The sequence below is a fragment of the Muntiacus reevesi genome, chromosome 15 (genome assembly GCF_963930625.1).
Source record: "Muntiacus reevesi chromosome 15, mMunRee1.1, whole genome shotgun sequence".
NCBI classification, from domain to species: domain Eukaryota; kingdom Metazoa; phylum Chordata; class Mammalia; order Artiodactyla; family Cervidae; genus Muntiacus; species Muntiacus reevesi.
Genome location: NC_089263.1, coordinates 56301268 through 56313273, shown reverse-complemented (window position 1 = coordinate 56313273; position 12006 = coordinate 56301268). Strand labels below are relative to the sequence as shown.

The window sequence follows — 12006 nt, the reverse complement described above, 5'->3', positions numbered from 1 at the left end:
TTCATTGTGTATCTTGCCAGAGTTATAATTCTTGGCTGAAGTTTTGCCTTGTGAGCCTTAATTTTAAACTTTATATCCATGTATAAAATCCTTAACTTAAAGCTTCATACTAGATAAAGGTCATTTTATAACTTAGAAAATGAACATTCAAAGAACATATTTTACTTTGTTTATATGATTAAATAACTTATTTTATGTTAATTGAAAACAAATGGCCATGATTTGAAAGTTGCCTTTTAGTATTTGTGGTTGTCATTTGAAATTATCCATAACCCTTGCTTTTATTGAGTCTCAAACCCTTTTAAAAACAGCAGCTATGTCTCCCCTCCTTCCCCATTCCCCCTCTTCCAGACAAAAGACTGCATGTTGGCTAATGGCAAGCTGGACGATGACTTTGAGGAGGAGGACGAGGAGGAGGAGGACCTGATGTGGCGGGCTCCCAAGGAGGACGCCGACGACGAGGACGACTTCCTGGAGTACGATCAGGAACACATCAAGTTCATAGATAACATGCTGATGGGGTCAGGGGCTTTCGTCAAGAAAATCTCGCTTTCTCCTTTTTCAGCCACCGATTCTGCATACGAGTGGAAAATGCCCAAAAAGTCCCCCCTAGGTAGTCTGCCATTCTCATCCGATTTTGAGGATTTCGACTACAGCTCGTGGGATGCGATGTGCTACCTGGATCCGAGCAAAGCTGTTGAAGAGGATGACTTTGTGGTGGGGTTCTGGAATCCATCAGAAGAAAACTGCGGTGTCGACACGGGGAAGCAGTCCATCTCTTACGACCTGCACACGGAGCAGTGCATTGCTGACAAAAGCATAGCCGACTGCGTGGAGGCCCTGCTGGGCTGCTATTTAACCAGCTGTGGCGAGAGGGCCGCTCAGCTTTTCCTCTGTTCTCTGGGGCTGAAGGTGCTCCCGGTAATTAAAAGGACTGATCGGGAAAAGGCCATGTGCCTGACCAGGGAGAATTTCACCAGCCAACAAAAGAACCTTTCAGGGAGCCGTGCAGCCGCCTCTGGAGCCGGCTCCCGAGCCTCTGTGTTGAAAGACTTGGAGTATGGGTGTTTGAAGATCCCCCCGAGGTGTATGTTTGATCACCCCGATGCAGACAGGACACTGCGTCACCTGATCTCGGGTTTTGAAAATTTCGAAAAGAAAATCAACTACAGATTCAAGAACAAGGCTTACCTTCTGCAGGCTTTTACACACGCCTCTTACCACTACAACACGATCACGGGTAAGGAGCGCCAGCACAGCGCGCTGCTCTGAAAAGGTGCCCTGGTGTTTAATTGGGTCAACCTGTAAAATAATGTGAGGAGAATAATCTGTGTGTACAGACTTAGAGCTTAACATGCATGGTGCGGGGAGGAAGCGCAGGAAAATGAAAACAGTCCTTTTTTCCCTCATCTTTCTGGGTGCATACACTGTTCCCTAAACTTTGATAGTTGGGAGCAGAGCTGTCTTAGCGACCTGTGTATCTGTCATTTTATGTGCAGCATAATTAGATTTAAGCCGTAGTAGTGTGATGTGTTTTTGCCATTTTATCCTACCCCACTGCCTTTATGGTGTCCACTCACTGCTGCTTCAGGTTCTTAAATAATTTATTCCTATATCCTGGATGTGTCTCCATGTCTTTTTATTGTTCTTCCTGAACAAAAAGGCCCCTCTCTTAAGGTCTTTTAAAGTCTAAAGAGGAATAGATTAAAAGAAGCTCTTATCACAGGAAAGTTTCATCGCCCTTGCTGTTTCTCCCGTCACCTTCTGCTTTGCAGTAGGCTCCATGTTTCTTTCTCTCCTTTATTTAATCGACTCCCAGTCCATTTGATCAGAAGGGAGAATAGGCGCCTAAAACCAAAACCAGCTTTAGGTTATGAAACAGCGAGAGTCTGTAGTTTGTTTTTTTTTTTCTCCCCTATGTCAGTGTCATAAGCACTTGAATTCAGAAAACCAAAGCTGAGTATAACATTTGTATAAGAAAAACAATGTAGGTTAAGATGATCAGAAGAATGTAAAACCAAAAGTGAAAAATTATCTGGCTCTGGCCTAGAAACACTGGTGAAACTAAAACCTGTTTTTCTTTGTGGAGAAGAAATGAGGCCTGGTTTTCTACCGCACTCTACTGGAAGGAGCCCTGGGTTCTATTCTGTCTCAGCCCTTGCTTCTGAGCTCGTTGGGCATGAGGGGGCCGCTCACTTAGTCTGTTCCCACCTCGGTTTCCGCAGTTGAACGGCTCCTTTTCAGTCGGCGTGAGAAAGCAGAGGTGTTGCCTGGTGTCGCTCAGGCCTCACACTTTGACACTGATCATTTTTGCTTGAGGTCTCTGCTTGCCTCCCCTGCCCCCCTTCTTGGTTTGTGTCAGATTCACCATTTTTCATTCAAGTTGAGAAGAAGGTCTTCTTGTACTAAGTGTCATCTTATGTAACAGATGTAACCCAGGAGTGGTGAGGTGTGTATCACCCCCATACTTTCCAGAGTGTGAGTGGACAGCGCCCAGTGGTGGTAGTGGAAGCATGGCGGCGGCAGGGGGGGAACGTGTGTAGGGTCTGACGTTGCTGGATGCCGATGGTGATGGAGGCAGAATGATGCCCCAGCATCTGCGTGGCCAGCAGAGAGCCAAAGGAAAAGGGCCCAGTGAAATGATGTCACTTGGGAAGTGCCTTTTTCTTAACGAGCGTTAGTCTTTTGGCAACCTAAGGATTTTATGACCCCAATTTATATATCAGAAATGTGCTTAATTTTCCATTAGAATTGAATTTCCAGAAGCTTCAGTAGGATGTCATTCAGTAATTCTGTCATTGAAGAATATATGTGAAAATGAACCCTCCCCCCGCCCCTGCAATAAAGGTCTTTTCAGTGGGTCTTGGGGGAATCCATCCTTTAACTGAGTTATGATTTGGAAATCGTGTCGGTGGTTTTGCCAGCGCTCAGGGCTTCCCTTTGAATCTTCCTTCAGATTGTTACCAGCGCTTAGAATTCCTGGGAGATGCAATTTTGGACTACCTCATAACCAAGCACCTTTATGAAGACCCACGGCAGCACTCCCCAGGGGTCCTGACTGACCTGCGCTCTGCTCTGGTCAACAACACCATCTTCGCGTCGTTGGCTGTGAAGTATGACTACCACAAGTACTTTAAGGCCGTTTCTCCCGAGCTCTTCCACGTCATCGACGATTTCGTGCAGTTTCAGCTCGAGAAGAACGAAATGCAAGGAATGGATTCTGAGGTTAGTGCCGTTTTAAGATACGTTGAATTCGGTGTTTAAAATAAGCCTTCCGACTAGGCTTCTCAACACAGCCATCCAAAGAGCCGGCTGAAGGTCAGGGTTGTGGTCCTCAGCACGCTCTGCGTTCTCCAGGAAACCTACATGGGTCATAGTCTTCAGGCAGCCCTTTTAAACTTGGCCATGGGTGCTGTGGCCATTCTGGTGAGGAGAAGGAGCCAGGGGCTTCCAGCAACTTCATCCCTGGTCCTTGATGTGGGCTTCCGGTATTCAGGCTCGCCAGAGAGGTGCAGCCCCCCTTCCCCGGTCCCCAAAAAAGCTTTAACCTTAGTCAGAGCTCGGCAGGGTGGATTCTGTCCTTTCTCTCTGTTTAAAATAGATCAGAAATATTTGCTCTGTCTCAGGTAAGCATCACTAACGTACATCCTGCTTCACTTGAAATGGGGAAATCTCATTTCAAAAGCAAACTTCTAAAATTTTAAGGACTGGAATTTGAGAAACGTCTACTGTAGGTTCAGCCAAAGGTCCTTTTGGTGATGGAGCTAATTCTCGTGTGTGTGTGTGTGTGTGTGTGTGTGTGTGTGTGTGTGACCTGTTTTGAAGTTTTGTAGGAAAGGATTTTGCTGAGATCTTTCCGGCCTCTGATTCTTTGGTGATGGAGCTAATTCTCGTGTGTGTGTCTGTGTGTGTCTGTGTGTGTCCGTCCGTCCTGTTTTGAAGTTTTGTAGGAAAGGATTTTGCTGAGATCTTTCCGGCCTCTGATTCTTCGCTAACGTCCATCCACATACCCGGGTACCCAGGAGAGCGCTCTCATTTCTTCTTCTCATTCCGACTCCTTTGTTCTTTGCGTAGATTTCTTACGAGAAGTCAGGGAGTCCATTCATAACTCTGGTAGCCGCTGTAATTGTTCTTTCTTGACGTGTACCTCCCTGCTGTTAGTTCCACAGATTTTGCTGAGGAGTGCACTTCCTTGGCGCCCGGTGAGAGGAGTGGGGAGCCTGGGTTTGGAGGTGGAGCCGCAGGGCGGAGGGTCGGGCGGTGAGTCGGGCGGCGGGTGTGCTGACGGAGGCTCGCAGCTGGTGCCCTTCCTCCGCTCTTCCTCCTGGCACACTCTCCCGAGATGGGTGGTCTGAGGTGGCGCACAGCCGGCGGGGAGCCCAGGAGCCACAGCCGTCTCAGGTGTGTTCGGTATTGCTTCCAGTCTCCTCCTGTGGAGATACTTAAGCTGAGAGGTTGAGGAATTAGCTAAAACTAAAGTTATCTTTTGGACTTCCCTGGTGATTCAGTGGTTAAGACTCTGAGCTTCCAATGAAAGGGACACAAGTTCGATTCCCTGCTTGGAGAACTAAGATCCCTGGCCAAAAAAATATAGTTACGTTTTGATGACAGTTAGACATACTGGCTTTGCTAGTTTTTGTTCATTTTTTTTCCTGCCCTTTGTTTATATAAATATATGTATGGAAGTTATGAAAAAGTGATGGGGAATGTCATGGTCTAGCCTCTCTAACTTACCGTTTGATCTTAAGAAAGTCTCTTCACCTTTCTGGGCCTCAGTTTACTCATTTGTAAAAGAAGAGAATTAAACGTGGTGAAAAAAAGAAAGTAAGGTCTTTCAGTCATGTTCAACTCTTTGTGACCCCATGGACTGTAGCCTACCAGGCTCTTTCGTCCATGGGATTTTCCAGGCAAGAGTACTGGAGTGGGTCGCCATTTCCTTCTCCAGGGATCTTCCTGACCCAGAGATTGAACCTGGGTCTCCCACATTGCAGGCAGATGCCACAAGTAGATGCTTGTAAACTTGGTAAGTTTTAAAATTCCCATCCACAACAATAAGTTATCTTGTTTTTCCAGTAGTTGGCATTATAAATACACTGTATAGAATTTTGTGTGGTTAAGCAATCCATTTAGAAATGGCTCTCCCCCCTTCTTTTTATTTCTCTTTCACAAGTAATTTGTTTTTTATAAAATAACCAAAATTATCATTTTGTGATGTTTTGTTGCTAATGTATATAAACATAAACTTATATAACATACGAAATGAAATTCTTTCACGCATACCCTGTTCTTTTTACTTAATATACTGTGGGTGACTTTGCTCAATCGTTGTTAACTGGGATTATGACTTTCAGTAGGCTACATGCTACTGAATATATGGCTGCAGTGTAATGTGTTCAAACAGCTCCTTTGTGGCTGGATGGTTAACGTATTTTTAGTTAGGGTTTTAATAAGCATGTATGTGATAAATATACTTAAATATCCAGCTGCCTGCTTAAGATGAATCCCTGGAGATGGAATTGCCACATCAAAGAATTAGGAACTTTTAAAAGATATTTGATACATATGTAAATTTTTACTCATTAATCTGAATACCTGCTATGTGTCAGGTTCTCTGTCATAGTGAACACTTATTAAGTGGTTTGTTGAAAGGGGAGCTGGGAGGAAAATACCTTCCAAATAGAATCTCCCTGTCAGAGAGTGGCGATGTACCCTCCCCGAAGCAGCGTGCACCCCCACTCACATTGCACGGGTGAGGATTCTGCCGGCTCCTAGCTGAACTACCAGCTGGCAGAGCTGTTTCAGCGTGCAGTTCTGTGATTGTGCGTGAATTTGAAATTTTTTTTCATAAATTTATTGACTATTACAGTCTGTGTTAGGGTTGTCTTTGGTTTTATTTGAAAGCAATCTTTTTTCCCATGTTAAATACAGAATACTAAGTAGAGAAGGGCTTTTTTTTTCTTAAGTGAAAAACTTGTTTTTAAGATAAGATAATGTTTAGACTCATTGGGAAAGACCCTGATGCTGGGAAAAATTAAAGGCAAAAGGAGAAGGGGCAGCAGGGGACGAGATGGTTAGATAGTGTCATGGACACAATAGACATGAATTTGAGGAAACTCTGGGAGACAGTGAGAACAGAGGAGCCTGACGTGCTATAGGCCATGGGGTCTCAGAGTTGGACACAGCAGCAACTTTTATGAAGAACCTATTATAGTGTAGTTGGCCTGTCATAAATATTTGATGTTGTTACCCTTGTTAAAGAGATAGTAGGAGTCAGCATCCAAGAAAAGAAAAATATCTCTGGAGACTGCCTTTCGTAGAGGCTTTTTGCTTACGAGTTTCTTTTCTCACTATAATAGCTTAGGAGATCCGAGGAGGATGAAGAGAAAGAAGAGGATATTGAAGTTCCAAAGGCCATGGGGGATATTTTCGAGTCACTTGCTGGTGCCATTTACATGGACAGCGGGATGTCGCTGGAGATGGTCTGGCAGGTGTACTATCCCATGATGCGGCCACTGATTGGTACGGTTGGCTCCCCTTCGAAAGAAGCAGAATCACAATGAAAAGCAACTTAAGCCAAAATTAAAAAAAAAGGGCATTAAGCACATTATTCTTTCATTTTGATTACAGAAAAATTTTCTGCAAATGTGCCCCGTTCCCCTGTGCGAGAACTGCTTGAAATGGAACCAGAAACTGCCAAATTCAGGTAAGCAAAAGTGGGCATGGAGGAGCGTTAACTTGCTGAAAAACAAGGGGGAGAGTCCTCAGAGATGCCATAAACTCACAGTTTTGAAGAAATCCTCACCTTGGGACATGCTGTCCTGCGGTTGCCATTTGCAGCCTGATTGACTGGCTCTTTGTGCTGGGAAGTGAGAAGAAAGTGGCCGCAGCATCTGTCGGCAGTGGGCGGCTGTCAGAACGCACGTTTCCTCTGCGCGGTGTCAGCTTGTACAGGGGACTCTCAGCCTGAGAGTACATACTCGGTGCTGATTGACAATAATAATAAATACTTCTGACTTCTGATTCAAGCTGCTTGGCTTCTTTGCAGCCCAGCTGAGAGAACCTACGACGGCAAGGTCAGAGTCACCGTGGAAGTGGTCGGAAAGGGGAAATTCAAAGGTGTTGGCCGAAGTTACAGGATTGCCAAGTCTGCAGCAGCAAGAAGAGCCCTACGAAGCCTCAAAGCTAATCAACCTCAGGTTCCCAACAGCTGAAAACCCCTTTTTAAAATTAAAAAAAAAAAAAAAAGCAGAATTAAGGTGGAAAATATTTAAGTTGGAAAGGATGATTTAAAACTGATAGTGAGTGGAACGAGTTGAAGGCAGAACGTAAAGTTTGTTTGATAACAAGATAGATTACAGAATAAAACATTTAACCTATGTATAAAAATTTTGGAACTAACCGTAGTTTTAGTTTTTTGCGCAAACACAATCTTGTCTTCTTTCCTCACTTCTTTCTGCTTTGTTTAAATCACGAGAGTGCTTTACTGATGACATTTTCGTAAGTGTTCAAAGTGATTCTTGACAGTTTTTGTCTTGTTTCATTTTAGTTTAATTTCTGTCGGTTTTGCTTAGAGTTAGGAGGCCAAGGAGCTTAAACCTGGAGTGGCACGCCTGCCCCCCGCCGCGGGTTCTGTTGAGAGCCCTGGGCACCTGTGAGCGTGCATGGCAGCACCCGCCCTGCGGCGTCGATAAGCCGCGTGGAGGGATGCGGTCTGAGAGGGGAGCGTGCCAGTGTTGTCTCTCCTTTCCACGTCGTATCGTGTAAGATGATGCTTCCCGGCCGCTGTTGCACTTACCAGTAAGGGAGAGATTGTTGCTCAGCACTGGCCGGCATGTTGGCAGATCACATTCTAGTTTTCTCATGCCATGTTGTCTTGCATAAAAGAGGTTCTTGCCTTAAAAGTAAAATCCTCGTGGATATCCTTTCACTTCCGATCTTTCTGGAACAAACCGTTTCACATTCCCTTCATTCTGTTTATTAGGCATTAGACCTTGAGACAGCGTGATACTTAACGACTCACTAGTATAGCTGTAACCTAACTAATGACAGGATTCTATGAGAATTTCTGTTAGGTGTACTGAAGACGTTTTCAAAACCAGAATATGTAACCTATGGAGTTTTTAAAAGATGCATCATAAAGAATCATCTTTGGCTAAGTACCCCACTTTTACTAGAAACCTCCGGCTAGGTAGTCCCACGGATGGAAACTGTTTGTGGCAAATAAACCTTGCCCTGTAGGCTGTTGCTCTAACAAAATAAACTTTATACATATCACACCTAAAATATGCTGCAGATCTGATAATGGATTGGTTACTTACTTAAAGAAGCAGAACAGAGCACCTTATCCTTAGGCTCTCACAAACATTTCTTGCTGTGCTTTTCACAGTGTCGCATGCGTACTTCACCCACCAAAGCCGTGCTGCTGACGCCATGAAAGTTTAACGCTTGCGGTAAACTGCCGTAATTTTGATATGTCTGTGATTTAGGCCATTAATTTAGGCAAACTAGCTCATTGTTTCCATCTTTGGAAAAGGAAGAAAAAAGACACTTTTAGGCATTTGCCTAAGTTTCTTTGATTAGACTTGTAGGCACTCTTCACTTAAATACCTCAGTTCTTTTCTTTTGCATGCATTTTTTCCCCTCCCCATTTGGTGCTATGTTTATGTATTATGCTTGAAATTTTAATTTTTTTTTTTTGCACTGTAACTATAATACCTCTTAATTTACCTTTTTAAAAGCTGTGGGTCAGCCTTGCACTCCCACCAACGTACCAGTAGAGTTTTGCTGCAATTGCCCCTTAATTATGCTTGAAATTCAAGAAAGCTGAGCAGAGGTGTCTCGTAATTTCCAGCAGATCATTCTGAATGTGACGCCTCATATAATGCTGCATTGATATTTTGAATTGCAGTCGAATACTGTACTTCTCGCTTTATCTGCGCCACCCACCCCCAGAAAAACACCTCTGCACGCGTGCACCCAGAAACCTGTCCACTGCGCTTTCTAAGGAGACCCGAGTGAAGGGAGCATTCAGCTTCTCCCACGTGATTTGTCGTCTCCAACCTTAAACTTCCACTGAGATCTCAGTTACTAAATGAGCTTTAGAGCAAATTTATTTGGGTGGACATGTTTTTTAAAAAATTTAGTTCTGATTTGGAGCCTTCGATTTCTATTTGATTTTTTTTAAAGACACCTCCATGTAAGATCTCCTGACAATGTAAAACCAAGCGTTTCTTGAATTACATAACTGTAAATGTGTACACTTAAACAAGGCTGGATATGAATTTTCCTTGTGAGGGTGATTCATGATAAAGCTGTATCACAAATCTCTTGATGATTATAAACTACCTGCTGCCAGGAGCTTAGGGCCTTGCATTGTGTCTAATGCACTAATCCCAGTGTCGAGGCATCCTCTGGCCTCCTGGCACCAAAATCAGATTGTTTCACAGTTACAATCCCCGTTGGGAGAAAAATGCCTCAATATATTTTGTAACCTTAAGAAGAGTATTTTTTGTTAATACTAAAAAGTTCAGACTTGGATAAGATTAGGTCACACAGTCTCAGGGGTTCAAATTTCCTGCTACCATTCAAAATATTTTATCAACAGCAGACTTTAGCTATTGCTTTTTTTTTTTTTTCTCCTTTTGGTTGGAGGACAGTAGCTGATTTTAGTTTGTGACTCACACTTTGAAGCAATCTCTGATCCCCTGGTTCCTAAGTTGAAAACTCAAAACTCTGATGTAGATATACGAAATGGTTATGAATGCTTTTGTGCTGCTGATTTTTTAATGCTGTAAACTCCGCCCCCCCCCGCCCCCCCGGTTGAGCTTACTGAAATGTTTTGCATCCATTTAATTAAGGGACAAAAAAAAAAATTGCTCTCTGTCGCCCCACTTACCACCTTATCTGTCATCCTTTTGTTCCTGTGATTGCCATGTGAGACCCGGTGTGATCTGGAAGCCCCGCTGGTGGGCGGCGTGGTTGTGTGGCCAGCACACGCGGGAAGGACTGGGCAGGCACGTTTTGAAAAGCAACTGCAGAAATTCCTTACGATGATTGTGTGGAGGTTAGTTGGCATGAACCTTCATTGTAAATGTTTTTTGATTTTTTTTTTTTTTTAATAATCCTTTCAGCAGTCCTGACTATGCTGCGTTTTGTAATGGCTTTCCCCCCTCTGTTCTGTTCGTGTAGCACAGATAAGCACTGCACTTGGTACCACGCTTTACCTCATGTCAAGGAAAATATGCTTAACCGAGAGGAGAACATGTGGTTTGGCCTCGCTGCTGTTTTGATATACCGAATTTGAAAAAAGATAATTATAATGCCTGCAATGTGTCATATACTTGCACAACTTAAATAGGTCATTTTTGTCTGTGGCATTTTTACTGTTTGTGAAAGTATGACAAAGATTTGTTAACTGAACTCTTAATTATGTTTTCAAGATGTTTGTTAACTTTTTCTTTTCTCTTTTACGTTATGTGAAATGATTAAATTTAGAACAACCTCTAACACTCCTGTAATTATCTTTTAAAATGCTGATATTTTTCCTCTCTTAGTAATAGCTTGCCCTCAGAAAGATTCAAACTACCCTGCCTAAATAGCAAGAGACTGGAGGCTACTCTGGTTCTGTTGGTTCAGTTCATAAGTACAGTTATTCACACAGCAGTTGGCTCTTTTGAGTCATCTCCTGACATCGGCTGGTGACTGCAGAGTGCAGAGACTAAGCGAGATGCAGACCCACCACAGTTCAGTCTTCAGGCCCCGTTGGTTTAAAACTTTCTGTCTTGCTCTGTTAGGGTATCTAATCCTTTTACACAACATTTAAGCCACCAAACTGAGACCTTGATATCTTCATTTCAACTGCATCTGAAGTTCTGTTAGCGCGTGAACCAGTTTGTGTTCACTGTGGAACTGAAACTCATGTCTTGTTTATTACCTATATGGTTATTTTAATTACATTTAAATAGGTATATTTTTTCAACCACTGATTGCTTTTCAGGAACTTAATTATTTCCGAATAAATTTCTTTATTTTATATTGTACATGAGAAGTTTTTAAGATATGTTTAAAACCAAGAATATTGAAATGATTTTAAAAGTTGTTGGAATTTGCCAGTAGCAATACCTAGGGAATTTGCATTGAGACTATTGTATTTTCCACTAGAGGTGAAAATGATGTTTTGAAACTTAACTTGTAAATATATTTTAATCATTGTGTTTTTGTTTTTTTCCCCCTCTGGTCCATTTTTATTTGGACATTGCCCACCATTTAAATTTTCTAGATGCACTCAGAATTCACTGCAGCAGCAGGTTACGTAGCAAAAATGCAAAGGTGAACAGGAAGTGAATTTTCTGGCTTTTCTGCTGTAAATAGAACGAAAGAAAAATGACTAAAATCAAGTAAGACTAACACATATAATTTGATTGACAATAAAATACTTACCATCACACGCTGCAGCTGTTTCTAAGGAACATGATGTGGTTCATTCACACAGGAATCATGCTGCAGAAATTCGCAGTCTGCACCTGAAGGGTCACGATCACCTTTAGTCGTTTTTTGTTTTTGTTTTTGTTTTGTAATAATTGTAGCCCAGTAAATCTACAATAAAGTTATGGTCTGTTCACTTGGTGTGCTTTTGACTTTTTATTTTCTTGTTTTGATTCATTTTGAGTGGATGTAGCACTTAGATAGTTGTACCAGAAATTATCTTTAAAATGTTTTGATTCCATGGTCACCTGAAAATGTGTCCTTTGAAAGGATAAAATGTCATTTACCAGGTTCTACCGCATGCGCTGGTAGAGTTATCGACTCACACTTGCCTCGTTCTTTTCAGACTTAAATAATGCCATTGTGATTTTCTGAAATCCTGCCACATTGACTGATGGGTTCCAGGTCCTGGATTATTTATGACACGTTTGACACATTCCTTAAGTAAATTTAGTTATTCTGAAGTCAAGTGAACAGAGTGTTCAAGCTTCTAGATTTTTAGGAGACATTTTCAGTATATTA

General features: G+C 42.6%; 1 protein-coding gene across 5 annotated transcripts in view; it reads left to right on the top strand.

Moving 5' to 3' along the window:
* Positions 1 to 11620, top strand: part of DICER1 (dicer 1, ribonuclease III) — a 72124-nt gene extending 60504 nt beyond the window's left edge. For 4 of the 5 annotated variants that reach the window (XM_065906941.1, XM_065906939.1, XM_065906938.1 and 1 more), the window contains 5 exons: positions 352 to 1240; positions 2957 to 3225; positions 6357 to 6519; positions 6628 to 6703; positions 7046 to 11620. In XM_065906941.1, the coding sequence (XP_065763013.1) occupies positions 352 to 1240; positions 2957 to 3225; positions 6357 to 6519; positions 6628 to 6703; positions 7046 to 7211 (1563 nt within the window). In that variant the 3' untranslated portion in view covers positions 7212 to 11620. The remainder of the gene's footprint in view (positions 1 to 351; positions 1241 to 2956; positions 3226 to 6356; positions 6520 to 6627; positions 6704 to 7045) is intronic. The other variant, XR_010659202.1, reaches the window with a different exon arrangement.
* The last annotated feature ends 386 nt before the right edge of the window (positions 11621 to 12006 follow it).